This window comes from Callionymus lyra, chromosome 19 (assembly GCF_982586985.1).
Source record: "Callionymus lyra chromosome 19, fCalLyr1.hap1.1, whole genome shotgun sequence".
Lineage (NCBI taxonomy): Eukaryota > Metazoa > Chordata > Actinopteri > Syngnathiformes > Callionymidae > Callionymus > Callionymus lyra.
Window position 1 is genome coordinate 6,467,786 of NC_141836.1, and position 23,529 is coordinate 6,491,314.

The 23,529-nt window shown below is 40.7% G+C and overlaps 5 protein-coding genes across 5 annotated transcripts; 2 read left to right on the top strand and 3 right to left on the bottom strand.

Annotated features, from left to right (window-relative positions):
* LOC148059171 (protein FAM107B) lies at nucleotides 1–1,193 on the top strand. Its single transcript, XM_087781496.1, has 5 exons — nucleotides 1–24; nucleotides 578–605; nucleotides 677–797; nucleotides 867–1,011; nucleotides 1,077–1,193. The coding sequence occupies exons 1-5, from the start codon at nucleotides 1–3 to the stop codon at nucleotides 1,176–1,178; spliced, it is 420 nt and encodes a 139-aa protein (XP_087637622.1). The 3' UTR covers nucleotides 1,179–1,193.
* Nucleotides 1,194–2,400: 1,207 nt separating this feature from the next.
* On the top strand, nucleotides 2,401–12,245 carry inavaa (innate immunity activator a). Its single transcript, XM_087781485.1, has 10 exons — nucleotides 2,401–2,448; nucleotides 5,551–5,627; nucleotides 6,869–7,002; nucleotides 7,069–7,191; nucleotides 7,259–7,475; nucleotides 7,571–7,624; nucleotides 8,267–8,444; nucleotides 8,514–8,657; nucleotides 9,615–10,158; nucleotides 11,806–12,245. Exons 2-10 carry the CDS (start codon nucleotides 5,564–5,566, stop codon nucleotides 11,896–11,898), a joined length of 1,551 nt encoding a protein of 516 aa, XP_087637611.1. The 5' UTR covers nucleotides 2,401–2,448; nucleotides 5,551–5,563; the 3' UTR covers nucleotides 11,899–12,245.
* Nucleotides 12,246–12,768: 523 nt separating this feature from the next.
* On the bottom strand, nucleotides 12,769–16,620 carry irag3a (inositol 1,4,5-triphosphate receptor associated 3a). Its single transcript, XM_087781497.1, is given in 13 exon segments — nucleotides 12,769–12,877; nucleotides 12,943–13,032; nucleotides 13,839–13,961; nucleotides 14,009–14,055; nucleotides 14,113–14,163; nucleotides 14,235–14,260; nucleotides 15,355–15,511; nucleotides 15,576–15,707; nucleotides 15,768–15,964; nucleotides 15,967–15,998; nucleotides 16,364–16,436; nucleotides 16,496–16,556; nucleotides 16,609–16,620. Coding segments are annotated over 13 exon segments (1,110 nt in total).
* A 309-nt stretch (nucleotides 16,621–16,929) lies between these two features.
* rpl10a (ribosomal protein L10a) lies at nucleotides 16,930–19,544 on the bottom strand. The gene is made up of 6 exons (XM_087781757.1): nucleotides 19,480–19,544; nucleotides 18,080–18,151; nucleotides 17,925–18,005; nucleotides 17,445–17,593; nucleotides 17,211–17,383; nucleotides 16,930–17,138 (listed from the first exon to the last, which is right to left on the bottom strand). The coding sequence occupies exons 1-6, from the start codon at nucleotides 19,482–19,484 to the stop codon at nucleotides 16,968–16,970; spliced, it is 651 nt and encodes a 216-aa protein (XP_087637883.1). The 5' UTR covers nucleotides 19,485–19,544; the 3' UTR covers nucleotides 16,930–16,967.
* A 559-nt stretch (nucleotides 19,545–20,103) lies between these two features.
* Nucleotides 20,104–23,508, bottom strand: fance (FA complementation group E). The gene is made up of 10 exons (XM_087781476.1): nucleotides 23,271–23,508; nucleotides 22,529–23,063; nucleotides 22,422–22,466; nucleotides 22,187–22,243; nucleotides 21,947–22,084; nucleotides 21,402–21,525; nucleotides 20,853–20,928; nucleotides 20,719–20,785; nucleotides 20,527–20,652; nucleotides 20,104–20,421 (listed from the first exon to the last, which is right to left on the bottom strand). Exons 1-10 carry the CDS (start codon nucleotides 23,456–23,458, stop codon nucleotides 20,326–20,328), a joined length of 1,452 nt encoding a protein of 483 aa, XP_087637602.1. The 5' UTR covers nucleotides 23,459–23,508; the 3' UTR covers nucleotides 20,104–20,325.
* Between the last annotated feature and the right edge of the window lie 21 nt (nucleotides 23,509–23,529).

Below are 23,529 nucleotides of genomic sequence, written 5' to 3' on the forward strand. Positions count from 1 at the left end.
ATGGAGAAGGTTCACAACAAAAAAGTAAGTTGTTTCTTCTCAGTTCAACTTGAGTCGTTGTCAGGACCAAGGATTTTAAGAGCAATTTATTTACCGGAAATCAAACATGGATTTGTTGCTTTCAGCCTTTGAACCTCACAATAATCTGACTTGTGAAGAAGAAGAAAACTGCTTAGTTTAAAAATATGATAGGTTTTAAGTCACGTTTTTGACTATATCTGGAACGAAATAATCAATTTATTGGATCATATGTGGAAAAACAATATGTATTGTGTTTGTAATCCAGATTATTATCGTCATACCTGAGACTCAGACGTCGGAATCTGTTCACTTTTAGTTCTTACCTGAAAATACCGTCCAATCAGGAGAAGGTAAACAGCAGGCGGGGGGGGTCACTGTTGGTCCAGACGTCTGCACTTCTTTGCTTAAGTATTTCACTGGTTCTGAATCATTTGTACTGGTTTAAAAAAGAGTATTATCTGGACCTCACGTACATGATCTTCTGTGGTGTAAATATCTGATTATTCCATTGTTATTTTGAATTAAAACTGATTCAAATTGTATTCTAAACCAACAGAAAGCAGCAGCAGGTGGAAACAGCCCAGGTGAGTGTGTGTGTTTGTGTTAGTTCTTCATGTCGTTTACCTCTCGGAGAATTCAGCTGCCGCTCCACCAGAATCGTATCAGACCCACAACAGTTCCGAGGACTCCACACAGCCCAGGAAACTCAACGGCTGCACGGCGGAGGCGCCAACTTACCAGAACCTTCACCGGGAGCTTCTCCTCAGTCACAAACGGTAACACGTTCCTCACCTTCTGGTCGGCCTGAGGATCCTGATGGACCTTCTTCTTCTTCTCCTGATCAGTGGTCTCCTGCTCGAGGAGAAACCTGAACTCAAGCGAGTCCTGGAGCAGCGACGACTGGAGTTGCACAGAGAGGAAGAGCAGGCTCAGCGACGACCTTCTGACCTGGAAACAGAACTACGCAAGAGACAGCAGAAGCTCCATGAGGTCTGGACCACTAGTCAACCTGTTGCCACTTTCTTAACCGAGGCTCAATGTGTCTTGTCTGCCAGTACGAGCAGGAGGAGAGGAGGCAGCGGGAGAGTCAGCAGAAGATTCCCGAATTTGTACGAGTGAAGGAGAACCTGAGACGCACCCAGACCTGGGAGCAGTGAGACCAGCATCTCAGCATGTTTTTTTTAAACTCACAAACTAGATGTTTTCATTCTTTTCTGTCTCATATTTCAAAATTAGAATCTATTATTCATGACATTGAGGCAGTGATGTCTATATTTTGTACCTTTTTTTTATTGTGTTGAAGCTTTTGACTGAAGTGAGGGTTAAATGAATAAACTGAGGTGCGAGAGAAGAGGACTTTGTTTGGACTTTATTCACGACAGTGTGGATTCATCTGCAGGTAGAACGTCTGTCACAACAACTCTTGTTTACATATCGTGAGCCACAAACAAATACACATCATTTAAAAACAGGGATTCATTTGGAAGCTACATAAAGAAGATGTAACAAGGGTTTAGTAACTATTCATCACAAAATTGATGCTAAACACTGACTGTCCATCACAAAACTGACTTGTTTTATTAATATATATTTGTATTACAGTTTTATAACTACTTTAACAAGATAATAAATGTTTTTTTTAAGTTCATAAAGGATACTTGGTGGGGATCTCTGGCTATTGCTTCCATTATGATTCAAAAGTTGTTTTCTTTTTGTCAAAATAGACTGAAATCGCTTTGGATTAAAAGGGTTTAACATTCAAATTTAACTCGGGTATCTATTCTTATTTTCCAATTTTGAACCTAGATACCATAGTAACAACGTATATTTTCTCTCCTCTCTTTTAATCTTCCTTTAAAGTATGAAACTCAATCCATAGTGTTTTTTAAATGTTATAAAGTATTTAGAACGACTTTAATCTCGAAGTGAAATGCAATAATAATGTGGCCTTAATACCCCGTCGTGAGCCATAGTATTCCATGTATTTCGGTGATCAATACATCTTAAATAGAAGCCAGGATGTTTGTCAGCATTTAACATTTGAAACATCTGATCTCATCTCATCTGATCGTGATGAAAATTTTATGGAAAACTTCTGCTGCTCAGTTGACGTGAGGTGTCCGACTAAACCAAAGAGGCAAGTTCCGGGGGTGTCACGGTCCGAGAGCATTTTCGTTCACGATACAAACGGGGAAAATCACTCATACGTTTTGATATTACATAATAATTTACGTTACGTTATAACAAATGCCAAAATAGTAAATGTTTAGATAACTGTTGTGAGAATGATTTTCAGAGAAAGTTATCGTAATGACCCCCCCCTCCTCTTCCTACCTCGATGGTTGCGTCTGATCGCAGCAGATGTTGAGCGAGAGTCCAGAGGATCTTTGACGGACAACACAAGCGCGAGGAATTGACTCCTGCCTGGTAAGTTCCTAACTTTTTAAATATTATTCTCAGCGTCACACTCTTATCCAGAAAGAAACTCTTAACTTCTTTATAAAAAACCTAAAATAACTTTATCTTCAGCGGAGGAAAATGACAACAAAAGTGGTCACTTTATCGACTTCATTATTAACGTTTATAGTAAAAGTGCAGTGATGTTAAACGTTTTTACACAGCCCTTCACTTATTTTAGTTTAAAAAAATAATTCATTTCTAATGTTTAGAAATGTGTTTATTTTTTTTCTTTAACCGCAAGTTTTCGCTCGGTCACGTCACAGCGACGCACTTCCGTCCAGCAGCAGGTTGACACTATTGTCACAGAACAAACACACAATCCACATGTTGACTGCGAAATAAAACACTGTACTGGTGTCAAAAACGACACCTTTGTGTCTGACACACACTGAGCAATTCAATTTCCGCAGGGGCCACGTTTTATAGTGTTTGTTGTGAGGGGCCACACAACACTTAAGACGTTTCTATTTGTTCAGGCTTTTCCTTGAATTTCTCGAACTCCTGTGTTGTTCTCAGTATTATCTTGATCTTTAAAGTATGTACTTTTTTGAGTATTGTTTTGATTGTCTAAGCGCTTTGTGACCCTGGTCTCGAAAAGCGCTATATAAATAAATATTACTTACTTACTTACTTAAATATTAGGGGCCACCGAGTAAACATAAGGAAACCAAACGTATAAAATCAAGCCAAAAATACGATTCATTGTATTTTATATTCAACTTATTCTTTAAAGAATCTGAAATAAAAAGCTAATTTCCCAGTGATTTGTTTCTATATTCACTTAAATCTTCCTGAAGTAATAGTTCACTCAAACTTCACTCATTTCCTACTCGCCCTCACGTTGACTTTAGTGTTCTTTTCAGAGTAATCTGTTTAGAGTTCTAGACAAAAAGGTTTGTTCATTTTAATGTAGCGACCGGTGTTGTCTTCATCTTCCTCCATAATGACAATAAAATCATCCAAAAACCTCCGTCATTTAAGAGGAAGATGAATAGATACTCATGAAAAAAAAAGTCCTTTTATTCATATTTAAAGACGGGTAATGACTAATAAAAGAATAAATAATCCGCTAAATAACATCATTGTTAGTTTCTTCATGACCTTTGACCTCACGAGGGGCCACATTAATACAGTTGAGGGGTCGCGTTTCGCCCAGGTTTGTCCTAAAGTCATCTAAAGCATGTTGACGTGAGAAGTTTTCACACCGACATCAGTGACGACGGAGCAGCGTCTCCTCCTCCGCGGCGAGGCCCGGACAGACCGTCCGCTGCAGCACGTTGTAAAGTCATTTGGTTTCTTCCGCAGTATCAGCATTCAGCGGTGGACTAAATTACTGGGTTTGCTGCAGATCTTGGTCTGGTTTCAGGTTCTCTGGGCTTTTGTGGACGAAGACCAGGCCCAGTTGGTAATTCCTGGGTCGACCACAGTTTTAATGAGACCCGGCGCTGGCGGCGTTCCAGGCTGATGCTCTCAGCCTGGAACTGGAAAAGGGTTGCGTTGGTAGAAGTCAGGGACCGGGGGAATTCACTATCTTAACGTCACGGTGCGGTGGCAGCGAGGAAGGGCGGGATGAGACTCACCATCTGAGAGTCTGAATCATGATCGTGAAGCTAACAGGAGAACGGTGACCTCAGCACATATGTCACCGACTCTGTGATTCTGGTCGTGTTGTTTCGCCACCGTGCCGCCTCAAAACCCTCCAGCTCAGCATCAGTCCACATGAGTTGCCGCGGTGAAAAGAAAAAAGGGCAACAGGATCCAGAGACGCTTCCTGTCAGAGAAGCTCCGGCGTGTTGTCTTCCTGGACCCGAAAGGAAATGTTCTGATAGGAATCTCCAAACACAGGAACTCGAGCTTCTTGTCAACACAGGTTTTGTTTACTTGAGCCGGAGTTTGGGTTGATGGTTGAATGTCGGCAAAGTTTATTGTTCATCGTCGAGGCGAGTTTGAAAGGAGAGTGTCTAGTACTTGTGAGTGCCAACAGAGTATTGAATCAATTCATGATTTTTATGGAAATTTTTTTGAATTATTGACTATTAATATAATTATAAACTATTCATTTCCATAATTGCCATATTATTTTATTTTAAATAATTGAATTTAATAAATAGAATAATTTTTAAATTCATGATTTTGGGTTATAATTAGTTCTAATTCTAACTATTCAAAAAATAAATGTTCCAATTTTTTTTTTTTATTCTTAGTCCTTTCAAATTCAAGCTAAAAATGAACGTATAATTGAACCAACAGACGATACTTAAAGAAACAACATAGAAGCAACTGTACTGTCAGGTCGCACCATTAAATCAACATTTGTAAATGGAACAAATTAAAAAATGATCAATTTAGATTTTTTTTAGAATTATTGGAATCAGATTATCAAACTATGTGAAAAAAAAATTGATAAAAAAATTAAAAAACAAAAAAAATCAACCTTTCAATATAGAAACTATTGAATTAAGTTGCAAAAAGAATTCAACGCTTGATAAAACCTCAACATTTCAATTAAATTCAACCGCATCTATAAAGCGACGGCATGGACGCATCATGCTATACAAAAAGACATTATTATTATATTATTATCATGCGGAAAAAACGTGTTCTCGTAGTTTAATTTCAACAACTTTCTCCGCAAACACAAACAAGAGAAGCAGCTGCGCAGACGACACCAGCTTCGAGACATTCTTCCAGTCCAAAGCCCCCGAGGGACTCGTGGACACTGGTTGAATCAAGGAGGAGGAAAAAGAGGTCTACAGAGGAACAGGTGCAGAGCCTGTGGGGGGGTTAGGGTTAGGGGAGGTGGGTCTGCCATCTGCTTCTCTATTCGGGTTCTTTAGAACTCCCTCTGACACGGCTCACTTCCACACACTCGCCGGTTACCATGACGCCACGGTGCCGGATTAACCCGTGCACATGTGGCCCTCAGCATCCATTGTCATGCAGATGCTGGGGTGACAAAGGGAGTGTGTGGGGGTTGTTGGGGGGAGAAGTGTGTGAGTGGCAGCAGTTTCAAGCCACGTGGTACAGAAGTTTCCATCGAGTCAATGACCTGAACTGTCGTTTCTGCAGATCACATGCAAAGATGACGGCCCACGAGAGTCGAGAGGAGATCAGTGACACGGACAGCGGGATTATCCTGCACTCGGGTAAGAAACCAACACAACGTTGACCGATAATAAATCAATAACGGTTCTGCTGACAAGACAAACTCAAGGGTTAAAAAGTGAAAGTTGCAAATCCATGGTAGAGAGTGAGAAGTGTCACTCGCTCATGGACACCAGGGTTGTTGGACATTTTTAAAAATACTTTCGCTGACTCTACACTAGGTGGCAGCAGAAACAAAAGTGCAAAAAGACGAACCAAAGTTTTGTTTTTTGATTGTATTAAAAAGAGCAAAGAATATGTTCACTACGAATTAGTTTAAAGGCAAGAATCTGGTGATATTATAAGTATCATGATACAGGGTCAACGATACGCTATATCGTGGTACCGTAGTAACAAGGATATATTCGTAGTATTGTCGAGTACTTGACTCTGGTGTCGCAGAATTTACAGACCACATGACTCGTAACATCAGCTGCCTGAGGCGACTGTATCCTCTCGTCCTCAGTCATCGCCAGACTCTCTTTATTTTACTCGACTGCTGCCGATGTTTAATTGCAACACCAAAATAAACAAACGCTGCGAATATTGGCATGTTAATTGTAAATACAAAATTGTTTATTTTATAGTAAAAAACTGTATAGTAAGTAAGTAATTTGTATTTATACAGCGCTTTTCCAGACCAGGGTCACAAAGCGCTTAAACAATCAAAACAATATTCAATAAAGTATATACTTTAAAGATCAAGATAAAACTGATAACACAACAGTTCCTGAAAATCAAGGAAAAGCGCAAAGAGGAAGATCGTTCCAAAGTTATATAGTAAAAGTTCTAAGTACTAATATAGTGAACGTTTATAGTTGTTAGTATAGTTAAAACAATTATTGCATAGTAGCTTAAGTATTCTATCTATATTTTCTTTCACTTGTTAATAATGAGTGGAGATCCATCTATATATTTGAGTCATAGAATTATTTTTGCACTGAAATTTGTTTGATATTTACAATTATTGACTTGATATTAAAAAATGTTTTGACTGAATCATTATATAGTATCAGAAACTTGTATTGCAAGTGTTGTAAACACAAAAAATGTATTTGGTGTCAGTACAGAATAAAATAAAGAAATAAGGTAACACACAGAGTTGACATATAAAAGTAAAAAACAAATCTCTATAAGATTAATTACCCATGAACACCTGCTGGATGACGGAGCTCCACCCAGAGTCCCGACAAAGGAGAACCCTTGATGCTGGTCTCTGGTTTCATCTGGGTTTGCCCTGCAGGCTGGGAGAGTCCGACGTCGCCCCTGAAGGACGTGAGCACCAACACCAGAGCTCTGAAGCTGAAGCACCAGTCTCTGGAGGAGCGCCTGGAGGACTGTCTGCTGGAGCTCAGGAAGATCTGCATCCGCGAGGCCGTGAGTTTCTCCCACAGAGGATTGTCCGAGGTGGTCTCGCGTGTCTCACCGTGACCGCTCCTGCAGGAACTGACCGGGAAACTCCCCTCGGACTTCCCTCTCCGGCTGGACGAGAAGCCCCCGCGAGTCAGGAGGAGGATCGGAGCCTCCTTCAAGCTGGACGAAGGTGTGATCCATCTGGGTCAGCAGGTACCGGACCTTTTAATTTAGAACCGTCACGAGTGGAACGTCGAGGTTGACAGGTTTTGGTTCCCAGGACTCGGAGGTGCAGGAGCTGGAGAGGGACTTGGCCGTCCAGCGACAGATCCACGAAGCCGCCAGGAAACTGTACCAGGAGGAGAACTTGAGCAAGTCTCAGAGGAGGAGTCGACTGCAGCAGTGCACCAGGGAGGAGAAGAAGGTCCAGCAGCTGCAGGACTCGCTCCTCCAGCACCGGAACCATCTGTGCAGCCGGTCCCTCCAGACCAACACAGGTCAGTGAAGACTTGTTGTGAAGGTTTGAGTCCCACAGGAGCTGGTGTGGGTCCAGATCCAGGTGTAGTTAACGTTTAATGTTTATTTCTTGCAGATCTGAACACGTCGGACGACAGTTCCTTGTCTGACGTAGTTGCTCTGGACGACGGTGAGAGAAAGAAACTTTATTTTAATTTATTGAATTGTTTTTTAAATAATTGTTATCTTTTAAAGGTTGAATTTGATTCGATTTAATAATTTAATTCAACAATTCAAATGTTGAATTTGTGAAGTATTTTCTAACACTTGTGTTGTCTCTGGGTCAAGGTGGCGTCACAAGGAATATCTCAAATACATTTGTTTTCCGACCTCCGGGTCACCTTGACCCAGAGGAAACACAAGGGTTTAATACTTTAATTTAAAAACTTTCTAAATGTTGACATTTTTTAAAGAAATGTTGACACTATTATACCAAGATTTTTATAATGAATTTAAAATACTACAAAATTAAATATATAGAATTAAGAAAATGTATTTTTGATTTATTGGAATATTAATGTTTAGAGAAATCATTAATTTTGAATTATTATAAATGTAATTAACAATTATTTTATTGATTTATTTAAAAAACAATTCAATGCTTAACACTTGTGTTGTCTCTGGGTCAAGGTGACCCCACAAACACTTGTTCTCAGTCTCCGGGTCACCTTGACCCAGAGACAACACAAGTGTTAAAAAAATGTTTCTACAATAGAAACGTTAAATTAAATCGTTAATATTCTGGTGACACTGACTCTGGTGTGATCCATAGACGTGGACCTGGACAGGCCTCCGTCTCCTCTAGGGACCGATGGTCTCCAAAAAGCAGTCGTGGCTGTGCTGGACTACGAAGGTTCTCCGGTCCAGAACTCCCCCTGGAAGGAGTCCAGTCTGGACACGCCGTACCAGAAGTTTTCCAAACCTCTGTCTAACGGCAGCAGCAGGTCCAGGTCGGTCTCGACACGGACTCATGATTAAACATCAAGGCTTCTGTTCCAACACGAGTTCTCCTCTTGCAGTAGTCCCGTCTCCACTCCTGCAGAGACCGCCAGACTCCCGCTCTCCCAGTTCATCAGGAACGCAGCCCTGCGTCAGAGTCACTCCACCAGCACGCCGTGCACGCCGGAGCTGCGTGTGCGCCGACAGTACTCGCAGTCCTTCAGGTGAGAACTATGAACCAGTGTCTTCACAACGTTAGTGAATAAGCATTTGAAATGTTGAAACTTTGAGTTGTTATAAAGCATTTACGGGGTTTTTTTTAACCCTTGTTTCGTCTCTCGGTCGAGGGATACCTCAAAGACATTTGTTTTTGGCCACCGGGTCACCTTGACCCAGATATAACTCAAGGTTTACATAATTACATTCAATACTAATATTTTCGAAATTAATGAGTTGGTTTTACACATGCGAGAAAATACTTTTTTAATTATCTATCTATAATATCTAAAAAACAATTAAATATTTTATAATTTCTAGACTTTTAAATTCAATATAAAAATGTTTTTATAATAGTGGCAACATTTTTTATTGAATTTAAAACGAATATTTAAAAATATGTACTTTTTACATTTAATATAATATTCCTAATCCAATAATTCCATAATAAATAATCATAAAAAAAATACACCAACGTTTTTATATTGAATTTAAAATTCCATGAATTGAAACTGTTAAATTTAGAAAATAATATTTTATTTATAATTAAGAATTATTGTAATTAAACAAACGAAAAGTGTTCTTTTGAAAATAATCGTAGCTTTTTTTAATTAAAAATGTAATATTAAAATGGTGGCACATCCAAACATATTTACATATAAACATATTTATATTTAATTTAAAAGGAACAAATTTAAAAAGTATATTGAATTCATACAATTTATTTTTTCCTTTTTGTAACTTTTGGAATATTTGAAATAAAATCATACAGTTTGAAATTATTCAAATTGAATTATTATTAATTTTAAAAAAAATCAACCTTTCAATATAAAACAAATTAAATAAAATAATTGTTCAGATAAAATAATGAAATGCTTAAAACAACATTTCTCAATAAAGTTTCAACATTTTAAATTGTAAATTAAAGGTCATTCAGATGTTTGACGGATGCATCTTCTCGTCAGACTCCACAAGAGCAGATCCTCCGTCAAACCTTCACTTCCAAACTCCCTGGAATCTCCTCCTCGAGTCGCACCTCAGTCCAAGTCTGGCGGCAGCTGCTCCAAACTCCCGCCTCCTTCCTCCCCGAGTGTACTGGTCCGTAACCGACCCGGCGAGACCCCGAAACCCTCGCCTCCGCCGTACGGGCTGCACCTGACCAAGAAGAGCCAGTCTTCCAACAACATCTGGTCTCCGGGAAGTCTCCGGAAGAACCTCGGAGATCTGATCCAGAACATGGAGACCTGCTTCCCTTCGTCCCCGCAGGCGGTCCCAGGGGCGTCGTCTCCGCGGCGACTGATGAGGCTCCCCCCGCCCTACACCAGGCTGGTCCGCACGCCGTCGCTCAACGAGTACCCCAACCACGCCGTTCGAATGATGCCCCGAGAGATGGTGAGCGAGGAGCTCAAGTCCTGGCATCAGAGGAACCACCAGATCCACAAGACGGGGCGCGGGAGCGTCCGGAGTGTCGAGGCGACGACCTCGCCCCTCCAGTCCCCGTTCAAACAGGTACAACTGAACCTTAGGTTCATGTCGAAGTAGACTTGACTTGATTTGTAGTATTGTCCAGTACTTAAATCTGGTGTTGTGATACTGTAGTAACAAGTATATATTTGTAGTATTGTCCAGTACTTGACTCCGGTGTTGTGATAGTGTAGTAACAAGTATATATGTGTAGTATTGTCGAGTACTTGACTCCGGTGTTGTGATAGTGTAGTAACAAGTATATATTTGTAGTATTGTCCAGTACTTGACTCTGGTGTTGTGATACTGTAGTAACAAGTATATATTTGTAGTATTGTCCAGTACTTGACTCCGGTGTTGTGATAGTGTAGTAACAAGTATATATGTGTAGTATTGTCGAGTACTTGACTCCGGTGTTGTGATAGTGTAGTAACAAGTATATATTTGTAGTATTGTCCAGTACTTGACTCTGGTGTTGTGATACTGTAGTAACAAGTATATATTTGTAGTATTGTCCAGTACTTGACTCCGGTGTTGTGATAGTGTAGTAACAAGTATATATGTGTAGTATTGTCGAGTACTTGACTATGGTGTTTTGATAGTGTAGTAACAAGGATATATGTGTAGTATTGTTGAGTACTTGACTCTGTTGTTGTGATAGTGTAGTAACAAGGATATATGTGTAGTATTGTCGAGTACTTGACTCTGTTGTTGTGATAGTGTAGTAACAAGGATATATGTGTAGTATTGTCGAGTACTTGACTCTGGTGTTGTGATACTGTAGTAACAAGGATATATGTGTAGTATTGTCGAGTACTTGACTCTGGTGTTGTGATACTGTAGTAACAAGGATATATGTGTAGTATTGTCGAGTACTTGACTCTGGTGTTGTGATAGTGTAGTAACAAGTATATATGTGTAGTATTGTCGAGTACTTGACTCTGTTGTTGTGATAGTGTAGTAACAAGGATATATGTGTAGTATTGTCGAGTACTTGACTCTGTTGTTGTGATAGTGTAGTAACAAGGATATATGTGTAGTATTGTCGAGTACTTGACTCTGGTGTTGTGATACTGTAGTAACATGGATATATGTGTAGTATTGTCGAGTACTTGACTCTGGTGTTGTGATAGTGTAGTAACAAGGATATATGTGTAGTATTGTTGAGTACTTGACTCTTTGTGATAGTGTAGTAACAAGGATATATGTGTAGTATTGTTGAGTACTTGACTCTGGTGTTGTGATACTGTAGTAACAAGGATATATGTGTAGTATTGTCGAGTACTTGACTCTGGTGTTGTGATAGTGTAGTAACAAGGATATGTGTAGTATTGTTGAGTACTTGACTCTTTGTGATAGTGTAGTAACAAGGATATATGTGTAGTATTGTTGAGTACTTGACTCTGTTGTTGTGATAGTGTAGTAACAAGGATATATGTGTAGTACTGTTGAGTACTTGACTCTGGTGTTGTGATACTGTAGTAACAAGTATATATGTGTAGTATTGTCGAGTACTTGACTCTGGTGTTGCAGTATTCACAGACCACATGACTCTTGACAAAGACATAACTACTTTCATTCGTTTTCAAACCGAAATATAGCTTTAAAAGCCGCTGGAGTCACTGTATCCTCTCGTCCCCAGTCAGCGCCAGGATTTTTAAGTGATCGTAACCTGAGATTTTCTTCTTCCAGAGTTCCGGGACCGTCGTTCTCCAGAGGTCCCTGGACGGGACCCCCCTCCAGTGGTTTGTCGCGGACGACGCCGAGATCATCAGTCAAGTGTAGCGTCGGGTCCCGAGATCGTCATGACGACGCCACAAGAACCCACAACCATCATATTTATATCTCTCGTCTGGCACTGCCACGTTATTTATTTGTTTTAGTCGACTCAGCACATTTTTATTTAACTTTATTTAAATCCTGTCGAGAACATATTTTCCTTTGAGATTATAGAAAACAAAACGGATGCAAACAAGAGGCTGTAACACGACGATGGTTCAACGCTTGTGTATTGCTTCAGGGCACAATGTCAACGCTTGTGTTGAGGACACTTTACTCTATAGATTAACTTAATGGATCTTTTGTTTTAACTTAGCTTGAACTGAGATTAAAAAAAAACTTTTCACAAACTACTTTGATGTGTTTTTTTTTTACTCTTTTTAACACTTACAGGCTTCAAATCAGCATTAAAGTAAAATGTCTGAGAATTAAAGTTGATTAAAAAATTATGCAGCGAAAACACATTCAAAAAGAGACTTTTATTTTTTCCATTAACATCTGGTTTTCCTTCTTTAGGAATAAAAAGTTACATCAATTTATTTTTTGCCTTTTTTTGGGGGGTTGTTTCTCAATATGGAAATAACATACAGATCCGACACACACACACACACACACACAAACATACAAACACACAAACATAAAAACAGTGTAACATACAAGAGAAATGGAAATTTGAAATTGAATAAAAAAGAATATTGGCAAAAAAAAGAAGAAGCTTCTATATATCTATTTTATGTGTATATTAAATGACAATATACAATATAATGTACTTTTAGCCAATAATAATATATATTTCTTCTATTCTAAGCCCATAAACAATAGCCATGGATGACGGTCCGAGGTGTTTATATTTCTTCTTCAGGTGTGAAGTTCATGTTAGAACCTCCACAGAAGACCGACCACAGCGAGGACGGCGAGCAGCGAGAAGACGACGATCGTGCAGCGATGACGCCAGCGAGACGGAGGGAGTCTCGTCCACGCGGCTCTGAAGAGAGACCGGTTGGGTTTTCATAGGATTCACGACCCAGAGTCGGAGCGGTTCTGACTCACGTGGAGACGCCGGCGCCGGCTTTGTCTCTGTCGCCTCGTCTCTTGGAGAGCGCGGGTTTGTTCCTGTGGCGGTGCCTCAGCGTGTCGGCGCTGGGCAGAGAAAGGTGTTGTTGGGTTGTTTGTATAGAAGGGGTGACCTTTGACCCCAACACACGCCCCCCCCACCGCCACCCTGTCATCACGGCTGCAGTTTAAGTTTGGTGAAGCTTCATGAAGCCACTAGATGGCGTCTCTGCACTATTAACTGTTCTAATGAAACATCATTTTTAAGCTGATGGCGCCATCTAGTGACCTCTAAACAACATGACACTGCTTCAGAAGCTTCATCAGCACATCACTAGTAGAATTTAACCTGTAATATGTTGGAACTTTGAGTTATTTTTCAAATAATTTAACTCCTTTTTTTTGTAATTTAAAAAGCTCTTTTTTAATGATTGTAATACCAATTATTTCATTTACACATTTTGATATTCTTATTCTAATAAATCCAAAATTGATTTCCTAAATTCAATATTTGTATTCAATTTTTAGCCTTTTAAATTCAATAAAAATGTTGGTGACACTTTTATACCAACATTTTTATATTGAAATACAAAGGAATGAAAAGAATTAAAAAATATATATTGATTATAGAATTAGTGACATAAGAATATTAGACTCAATGAGTAAAACCAATTCATAAATTAAAATAATATTTAATATTTCTATTCAATCATTAATAAAAACGAATATAACAGTACGATAATATATATAATTATTATTATTTTTAAATGTAATAAAGAACTAATTCATTTAACATGTACATTATTAATTACAACAAATGCTGAGAAACATTTTAATTAAAAAAAATGTTTTTTAAATGTTAAATTCAACTACTATATCTGATTCAAACTCACTTTTTGTTGTGGATTCTTCTGGACGTCAGTTTGACGGACAGCTTCTCCGGGTCTGGACAAGGTTCTGCTGGTTCTCGAGGTCGAGCGGCGGCTTGGTCCGGATCACTGAGTCTTCGACAGAGACTTAAATCATTTGAGGGTTTTAAACATCGAAGTCAGGAGAGACCGACCTGCTCTCTGTGGTGGGAGATCTTTTGTGGTCCTGCTTCGTCTTGTCCTGCGGATCAGAGTAGGGTTGAAGGTCGTGGGTTCGTCGGGAGGTTGGACCTCTCACCTGGGTCTGAGTGGGCAGCACCGACACACTGACGCGCCGACGGCCGGAGTTCTGATCCAGGACCATAAAAACAGTTGTTGTGAAGGTTCAAGGATGGAAAGGTCAAGAAGGTTCTCGCTCACCTGCTTGAAGTTCTCACCGTCCAGCTCTGCAGGGAGACGAGGAAAGAGAGAGAGAAGCGTCGTTTAAAAAGAATATTTAATAATCCTTCATAAGAGACACTCATTAGTTAATAATTCATCAACTTTACTGACACAAGTCCAGATGAAAAATTAAAATAAAATCATTATTTATACTAAAGGGTTTGTATTGTTGGGAATATGACGAAACGATACATCGGATACTGTAGTAACAAGTATATATGTGTAGTATTGTTGAGTACTTGACTCTGGTGTTGCAGTATTTAAAGACCACATGACTCTTGACGAAGTCGTAACTGCTTTCATTTGTTTTTAAACAAAAATATGTTCAAACATCAGCTTTAAAAGCTGCTGGAGTCACTGTATCCTCTGGTCCTCAGTCATCACCAGGTTATAGCAGGATATTTTATTTTAGCTACGGAGGACGTAATGACGGCTGCCATCTAGCGACCGGAAGTTTAATTCCAACACAAATATGAGTAAACGTATATATTTGCATAATATTTGTAAATAAAGACTTTTTTTAAATTATTTATTTTATATTATATATATATATATATTTTAATATAACCCATAAAAGAGTTGATAATTACAAAAAATATTTAAATGCCAATTTGATTGCTATTTGAAAAATTAAAAATATCTACAGTACATTTAATAAACGATACAGTACTGTAGAACATCGATGAAGTAAAAAAGAAAAATTGTATTTCGCTGTATTGATATTTTCTTACTCTTTTTTTCAACTATACCGTGTCAATAGTCAACAAATTTCAAATCATATTTTATTTTTATCATAGTTGTTTAAAAGTTTATATTTCAATAAAGTCGAATGTAAATAATTAGAAATCCTGGCAATGACTGAGGACGAGAGGATACAGTCGAGTGTATCAGCAGTTTTTAAAGCTGATGTTTGGACATATTTTAGTTTAAAAACAAATAAAAGCAGTTACGACTTCATCAAGAGTCATGTGTTCTGTAAATACTACAACACCAGAGTCAAGTACTCGACAATACTACACATATATCCTTGTTACTACAGTATCACTGTATCGTGTTGCAAGTACATACTGATCAGTTCTACAGAACAAGAGGGAGAGACCTGGAGAGTCAGAGTTTCTGGTGACACTTTTACAGGAGTTCTGGCGCTGGAGACTCTTCTGGGCCTCCTGGAGATCCGCCTTGTGTTGCTGGTGACTCCGCCTCAGGTTCTCCACGTGGGCCACCATCAGCTCCACCGCCCGGCTGACCCGCGCCTCCTGACACGCCCAGGAGGAAGTGACGTCACGCGCCGCGACCATAACCCGGTTCTCTCGAGCGTACCTGGTGAACAGCGCCGAGCACCTCGGCCGTGTTGGAGATCCGCTCCACGGTGCCGGCCAGGATGTCCAGAGAGAGCTGTAGCCTCTGCAGGACCTTACTGCGCTTGCTGTCCAGACACAGAGCTTTGAGGGTCTGCGGGGACAGGTACTCATCAGACAGGGGACTCTCACAGGTTCTCCTCCCCCTCGGTACCTCCAGGGTCTCTCGGCCTCTGGACAGCTCCAGCTGGATGTTCTCCTCGGCCAGGTTCCGGGCGTGTTCCTCGGCCTGCAGGCGCTGCCTCAGGGTGTACTGGTCGCAGCGGAACGCCATGGCGATCTGAGAGAAGGTGGTCTAGAAGAACAGAACGTGAAGGAGCGTCCGTGGGATCAAGAGTTTTACGTTTGGTCAAGTACCTCCAGATCCGCCTCGGACATCTCAACGCTGGGAGACGGACGGAGGTTAGAAGGTTCAGAGTAAATAAATCACGCCAGAATATTGGTTTAAATGAAATGAATTATATTAATATATAATGAACATTTAAGCTTTTTTAATTCAATATACAAATGTTGGTTTGAATTTAAAAGGCTACAAATTACAAAACTTAATATTTTTTAATCATTATAATTTGAATATCAAACTATGTAAATAGAAAATATTTAAACCATTTAATAAAAAAAAACCCAACTTTAAGCATTAATTTTAAAAACTACTGAATTAAATTAGCCAGGAAAAAAAAAGATTAAACATTAAAATGTTAATTCAACATCATGGCACTGATATACTTCCAAACGCATGACACTCGTCACCTGTTCAGCCCGACTCGCTCGATGATTGACAGCTCGCTCCAGTTGGTCAGCGTCTGGTCCGGCTCGTTCGGTTCTGACCGACGAGAAAACAGGTGAGCTGCGGCGACAAGAGGACGAGCCGCTCGTCGTTACCTTCGTCGCTGTAGTCACTGTCCACCCAGACCGGGCCCATCGTCGACCCGTTGCTCTCCGGCTGCAGGGTCGGAGCGTTACTGCGAGATCGAAGGAAGAACCGTGGGACTCACCTGTGGGTCCATGTTGGGTCTACAACTGCCGAGCTCTGGAGGCGGTCTGCATCTTAGAGGTAATCCCATTAAGAGATCCGCAGCTAGCCCAGTGCATTATGGGTAGTCACGGACTGTACTGATCTAGACCGCGAGTGGCTTTTGATTGACAGCAATACGAGTCGTACTGTCAACACAATGGACTCTTGCCCTGGCTAACTGGGACCATTTTAGTGTGTCATCTGGTAAATACCTTCATTGAACTGTGTTTTTAATCACTTTCACAGAAGCAAGACCAGCGAGTGCAAGACATTGATGTTTAGAAACGACACGACGAACAGATGAAGCTAAAAAAGCCACTTTTATTGAAACATCTCAACCTAGTAGAGCCGCTGGGGTTTACCCATGGTGCTCTTGATGTACAGCGCACGCACGTTCTGCCAGTTCTTCTTCAGGAGGGACACCAGGAAGTTCACCGCCAAATGGATGTTGTAGACCAGCTCATCCTCGGTCATCTTGACGTGACCCACAGCCACCGCCAGACACAAGACCTACAACCAAGCAGAGGGTTCGTTAAAACCTTGGACTTATCAAGACAGTCAGAGGTTTCATTTAAAACTCGCCTTCTTCATCTGGAACTTGATTGTGGACTTGACCTCATCCACCTTTGTATTCAGGTTCTCGTTGTGGGTCAGGAGGGAGGGGAACTTTCCAGCCTTGTTGAGACCGGGTCCGAGGATACGAGGGATCTGCTTGATCAGCGACTCTGAAGCCAGGAAAGCGTCGTACTTTTTGGCTGAAGGGAAAATAAAGATGTTAATATCCAGCCTTCCTGAAGATTCCTGAGGGTTCCATACCGAGCTTCTTGACCAGCTTCTTGTTCTTGTTCAGCTTCTTGAGGGCCTCGATGTCCATGTGAGGCAGGTCTGCGGCTTTAGCTTCGTCGCAGTGCTGCTGGTCCCCCAGGAGACAGACGGAGAACTTGGGTCTGGGGAGATGCTTCAGCCTGCAGGCGGAAACCAGCGTGAAATCATTCCAGTCTAGACCCGAGGGGAAGTCATTCTTACCCACCACTGCTGTGGTCCCAGTCCTGCTGACCAACACTATGAGCAAATGTCGGCAGAGGACTCGAAGCCACTCAGTGCCTACCCTCATGTTTTAAGACCCAGGGTGGGAGTCCGCCTGCCTGGCAGTCCCCAGCTTGCGCCGGATGTGCTCGGTCAGACTACCCTGAGAGAACTTCTCTGCGTCCGCTCGGCCCGGTCGGACGATCAAGTGGGTCTCAAACGGGCCGGGGCAGACGGGAGAAGGTCGGGTGAGACAGTAAAAGGTCGAACCTGACGGTGCCGGAGAAACGCTTGTCCTTCTGGGGGTCATAATTCTTCAGGCTGATCTGCAGCTCCACAGTCTCAACAAACCTACGACACACAAGGGTCCAGAAGTGAGAAGACGGCGACGGCATCTTCACAGGTCGAAGGTCAGGAGGACATACTTGCGACGCTTTGTGATGGAGCCCTGCAGCACCTCCCTCACTGCCTCGGACAGAGTTTCCCTGGAGACTTTACTGGAAACAAAATACATCAAGTTATACATTGAGTCACAGGAAACAAATACTTATTGCTCATAAGTTGCAGTTACTATTGTTAACAGAAAGAAAATACCTGTAACTTTCTCTACGTGACAAATAAAGTATCAGTCTATCAAAAACTTAATCTTAAATGTACAGTATGTACTAGGTGCGTTCGAAAATATTGATGAAGAAATATACATCATGATATTTTTCATGATACTGCATCAATAATTGACAGCACTGTATCATTATTACATGCAACATAAACGTTAAACTACTGAAGTTGCTAATTTCTGTTGCAATTCAACTTCCTCAGCAACTAAAAGAATGTTCAAATCCCGGCGATGACTGAGGACGAGAGGATACAGTGGACTCCAGCAGCCTTTAAAGTTGTTTGGACATAATTTGGTTGCATAACAAATGAAAGCAGTTACGACTTCTGGTCTGTAAACAACACTAGAGTCAAGTACTTGGACAATACTTTAAATACATCTTTACCTCTATAGTGATAAATATTGAACTTACAGATTCTTGCCAATACACACCCCTAGTATGTAAAATCCTATAGACAATATAATTAATTAAATATGTACATTTAATGTCAATGTAAAATGGAGAAATATTTCACTAGTTTTAACATTAAATATGTAGTTCTTATGTACACTTCAGTGCAAGTTTCTTTGGATACTACAAAACGTAAACTTCTGACTGTCAGTTTCAATCATTAGTAATGCAAATTAAAAAAATAAATAATTTAAGGCTAACAAAGACAAAGTTACAATTGCAAAAACAAACAATATCATAAATAACATTTTCTAGTGATACATTAAATCCTCAAGCAAGCAATCAAATTGGCACTTATCCTAAATAATCGATGGTTATGAATGAATCTGTGTTGTACAGTATTGTTGTGATATTAAATCAGTTTAAGTTAATCATTTTATAATAGTTTATTCAGTTTCATTGAGTCTAAGACGGAAACTGACCATACATGGAGCACGGCTGCACATCGATGAACTAATAATCCCAAGTGTAATAAAGTGTTCAAATAACATCCCCATAAAATAGATTATTAATGATACTGATGTTAACTTGCAGATTAAAGACTTTAACTAGTTATATTGGGTCGGATGGCTTCAGATTAGCTTCACGTTTCACTGCCGGATCTCGACATGGACGCAACAAACAGGCTCCTGAACGTTCGGCCCGTGAAGCGTCACAGCGCCGCGGTATCACCGATAATCAACGAGTGCGCTTTAGAAACACCGCAAAACAGAGAAAAATGTTTCTGTTTGGAAGAAGAAACTGTGTTTTAGACGAACCTCATTTTCTCCTGCCGACCTCTCGCCTCGCTACGTAGAAAAAGGAAATTCCGGAGGACGTGACGTCAAAATAAAGGTCCGTAGTTCTTCTTCTACTATATTTTAGCTGGAGAGTTACATCAGCGCCACCTACTGGGTCTAATGAATAATGGTTTCACCCTCAATGTTTGCCAAATAAACTGAGGTTACAAACAGTTATTGTTTTGGCTTAAAACCTTACGCAAAAGTAATTTTTAATGACTCGATATTTTGTTCAAATGTTAGCTTTCCTTAATCAAATCAAACATTTCACAATAATGTTTAATGTGTATTCGAATAGATGTATTTTTATTTTCTTATTATTTAGACAAAAGAATAAAGCAATAATGGGAAGATTATTTATTGCACCTGTAAAAGTAGGGGAATATTGCTATCGCACAATGAGTCACTGTATTATATATATATCAGTATATAACATTTTTTTCCAATTAATAATGATTTTTTTTATTGTGTTATATATATTGTTTTTTTATTCAAAATGTTAAACTGCAGTAAGATCACAAAGATTAACTGCTCTTTCTACTTTAAATAGTAAATGAAAACAAAATCATCTTCATACTCACTTGTATTCTTTTTATTGACATGTTCAAAAAATAAATAAAATATGACTCGTCAAGTTTATGCATCATATAAATGTACAAAAATATTTATACAGCAGGAAACTGTAAGTATTTACAAACTCTGGAGTCTTAGCAGAAATGAAATGAAATGGGAACAACAAATAAACTTATTAAACAACATAAATACAGGCGTTTTTTCAACTCTTTGGGCTTTACAGTAAATGTTTCTTGATCATTCCGAGACTCTTCATATCCTTTTCAAAGCTGCTTCCAGAGACTTCTTCAGGAATGTCTTGTTCAGCGTCAGGACACTGGACAGTGAGTTCTTGTGTGCTGCCGTTACCTGAGACAAACAAAACATCGATTCGTCATTGATTCATAAAACCAGGTGGTTTGTTCACGAGAGACGCACGAATAAAATGAAGCAAACAACCGCCACTGAACTCACATGGCTGCTGTACTGAGTCAACACCGTCAACATCATCTTGGCAAACGTGTGAGACTTTATAAATGGAGGACTTTGTGCTTTCAGTTGCTCCACTAGTCGACCGAAGACCTCGGCGCTCACGTCCACCTGGCAGACCGACGAATAAACAAAGAGTCAGACCTTATACTTCAGGTCCGTTCATCGGCGACTTACTTTAGAGTTGAGCAGGCCGTGGAGGACGGAGAGACTCGACTCCGACCACGTTACTTTCAGCATCATCCTGAGAAAAGAAGCAGATTCTTGAGCAACAACAGTGAGTCAGTGAAGGAAGCAGGTTCTAGTCTTACTGGAGCAGCAGCAGCTTGTACTGGGAGTCCAAACAGTTTCCCACGAGTTGATTTAACAGCTCAGCCTGATGGGTCCCTGGAAACAAACAGACTTAACAGAGCGTCGTCCATGTGGAACGGCGCCTCCTGCTGGAAGAAACCTGCCATGGTTTTTGACAAAAAATCTGAATTCACTCAATTACGACAAAATATCCTAATTCAAATAATTGTTTAACCAACACGAGTCTGATTCTATCCATTTTTCAATATCACATTTTTTTTCATTAAAAAATAATCCGTTAAATGTTCAAATCGTTGACGGACCTAAACTTTCAACACTGGCCAGCAGAGGTCGTTAAATCCGCACTCATTGACTTTGACTAGCACAGGATTCATACTTCTATTTATAAACGTGAACGTGTCCTGAAAGTCTTTAGAACCTCTAGTGTTCTGACATGATACAGAGGTTATAATGGGTCTTCTTCAGTGTTATAGATAATCATAACAAGAAATGTCACAGGAAGTTCATTTTTCTGTTGCCAACACAAACTTCTCGATGAGAGAACCGACCCATATCTGTGTCCTCCAGAACTGGGCCGATCACAGCGTGACACATTGGTCTGGTGAAGCGGAGACACAGGGACAACATTGAGGTCAGCAAGGTTCTGGAAGCCGGTTCTGAAAGAGTCAGTATCTGCAGACACAGCGAGAGATACATGCGTAAGAAAATATGGATACACTTAAATATTTTTCTTCTTTGATGTTATATGATTTGTACAGTTTTGTGTTGCAAATCAACTTCCTGTCACTAGATAGCAGAAGTCATTGCGTCACAGCTGAAGAAACAATAAAATCCCGGAGGATGAATGATAAAGGATGATGAAAGCAGTTACAACTTCGTCAAAAGTCATGTGGTCTGTAAATTCTGCAACACCAGAGTCAAGTACTCGACAATACTACAAATATATCATATCCTACATACTACCCATATCACAATATATCGAATCTTGGCCCCTGTATCGTCATATACTTGTTGTATCGTCAGATTCTTGTCATTAAACACCCTTAACTTGAAAGATCATTAGAAGAATCGAGGTGGAAAACTGGGGTCCTACCCGCTGGAGCAAGAGACTCCTGACCAGGGTCACAGCAGAGCTGTAGCTGAGGTCCAGACTCGGTAAACCATCACACAGTTTGAGCAGAGTCCGGTCCGTTACCTCAGACAAGTTCAACTTGTGGCACAGAGCCTCGATCTAAGGGGATATAAACAAAGAGTTCACGTGACTGGTGTTCAGAGGAGTGACAGGAGACGGACGAGTCAAGAACAAGTAAAGGAGACACAGCTAAAGTCCAACCTGCATCGGGACACAGTCATTCAGAACCTTGAAAACCTCCACTGAGTTCTGGTCCCACTGCAAACAAAACACATGTTTAGGTCAGTCCAAACAACTTCTGGGGTTAAAAGGAAACACTAGTGTTATCTGAATCAAATAATCCAGATTAGCTAATCACATCGTTTTACTATCAAGGATCAGGTCCATCAGTTTGACTTTCATTCTCAGTCAGGAGAGTCTGGGCTTCAGTTCTCACCTCCATCTCAGTGTCCAGCAGCTCCCGCAGGTGAAGATACAAGGCCTGAAGACAAAAGACAAGTCAACATTTTTTGACTTAGAAACATCTCACTTTGTACTGGTTACCGTCATGTGTTCTGGTAGATCGTCGTGACAACTGTCCGGATGACATGGATCTGGAGCAGAATCCAGGTTTGACTTTCCAACTCCGTCCTGGCTCGTACTCGCTTCAGGTCCATCCACCTGGATCACATCTGTCCTCCTGCGTTTACTCTGCTGCCCTCCATCTGAATCCTCCTCCTCCTGACAACTCTCCTTTCTTTTCCTTCGAGTAGAACCCGACAGACTTCCTGGTTCTGGTTCCACGGGTTCATTGTTGAAGAGCTTGGTCCAGGGTCCTGACCGAGAAGAACCCTCCAAACGTTCCAACAGACGAGTGACCTTGGAGCTGCACGTGGCTGAGAGCAGAGGTCGCACGCATTCCGGGTCGACGTTCCTCTCGAGCCTGGCGCTCAGGGTGGTCACCCAGGGGTCCGGACTCGGGTCCTGGCGGAGGCACTGGAGTATTTTGAGAACAGCGGGGGGCAAAGATGGGACCAGATGGAGGAAAGACAGCAGGTTCCGCTTGAAGATAGCAGGAAACCACCACACCAGAGGTCCGCTGGGAGAGAAGAAACTGGACTTGAATAAAAATAACTTGATATAAATGAAAGATGTGGAGAATGATGTCAACATTGTACCAGCAACTGACTAAACAATCGCTGAAAATACTTTTTTTTTTTATTTATGTTAAGTTTCAATGGCATGTTCGATCCTCGATGACAAAAGTACATTTTAAATCCATTTATTTATTTTTCTTTCCACTCACACAGTCAGAGCTTTTGAGTCCAGAGAGTCGATCTGTGCTCCACACAGAGTGTCAAGAAGATCCAGGAGCGGACATCTGTCTGGATCAATCCGCTGCAGTCTTTTAAACAGGACAAGAGCTGCGTTTGAGTCAAAAAGTAGTTCCCGGGCGAGGAGCCTCGATGGCCCCTCGAAGTGATTCAAAAACATGACGTTTAGCGAAAAGATACTGCGTTAAGACGCCATAGATAGGAAACCAAAACACCCGCCATCACTGGTTC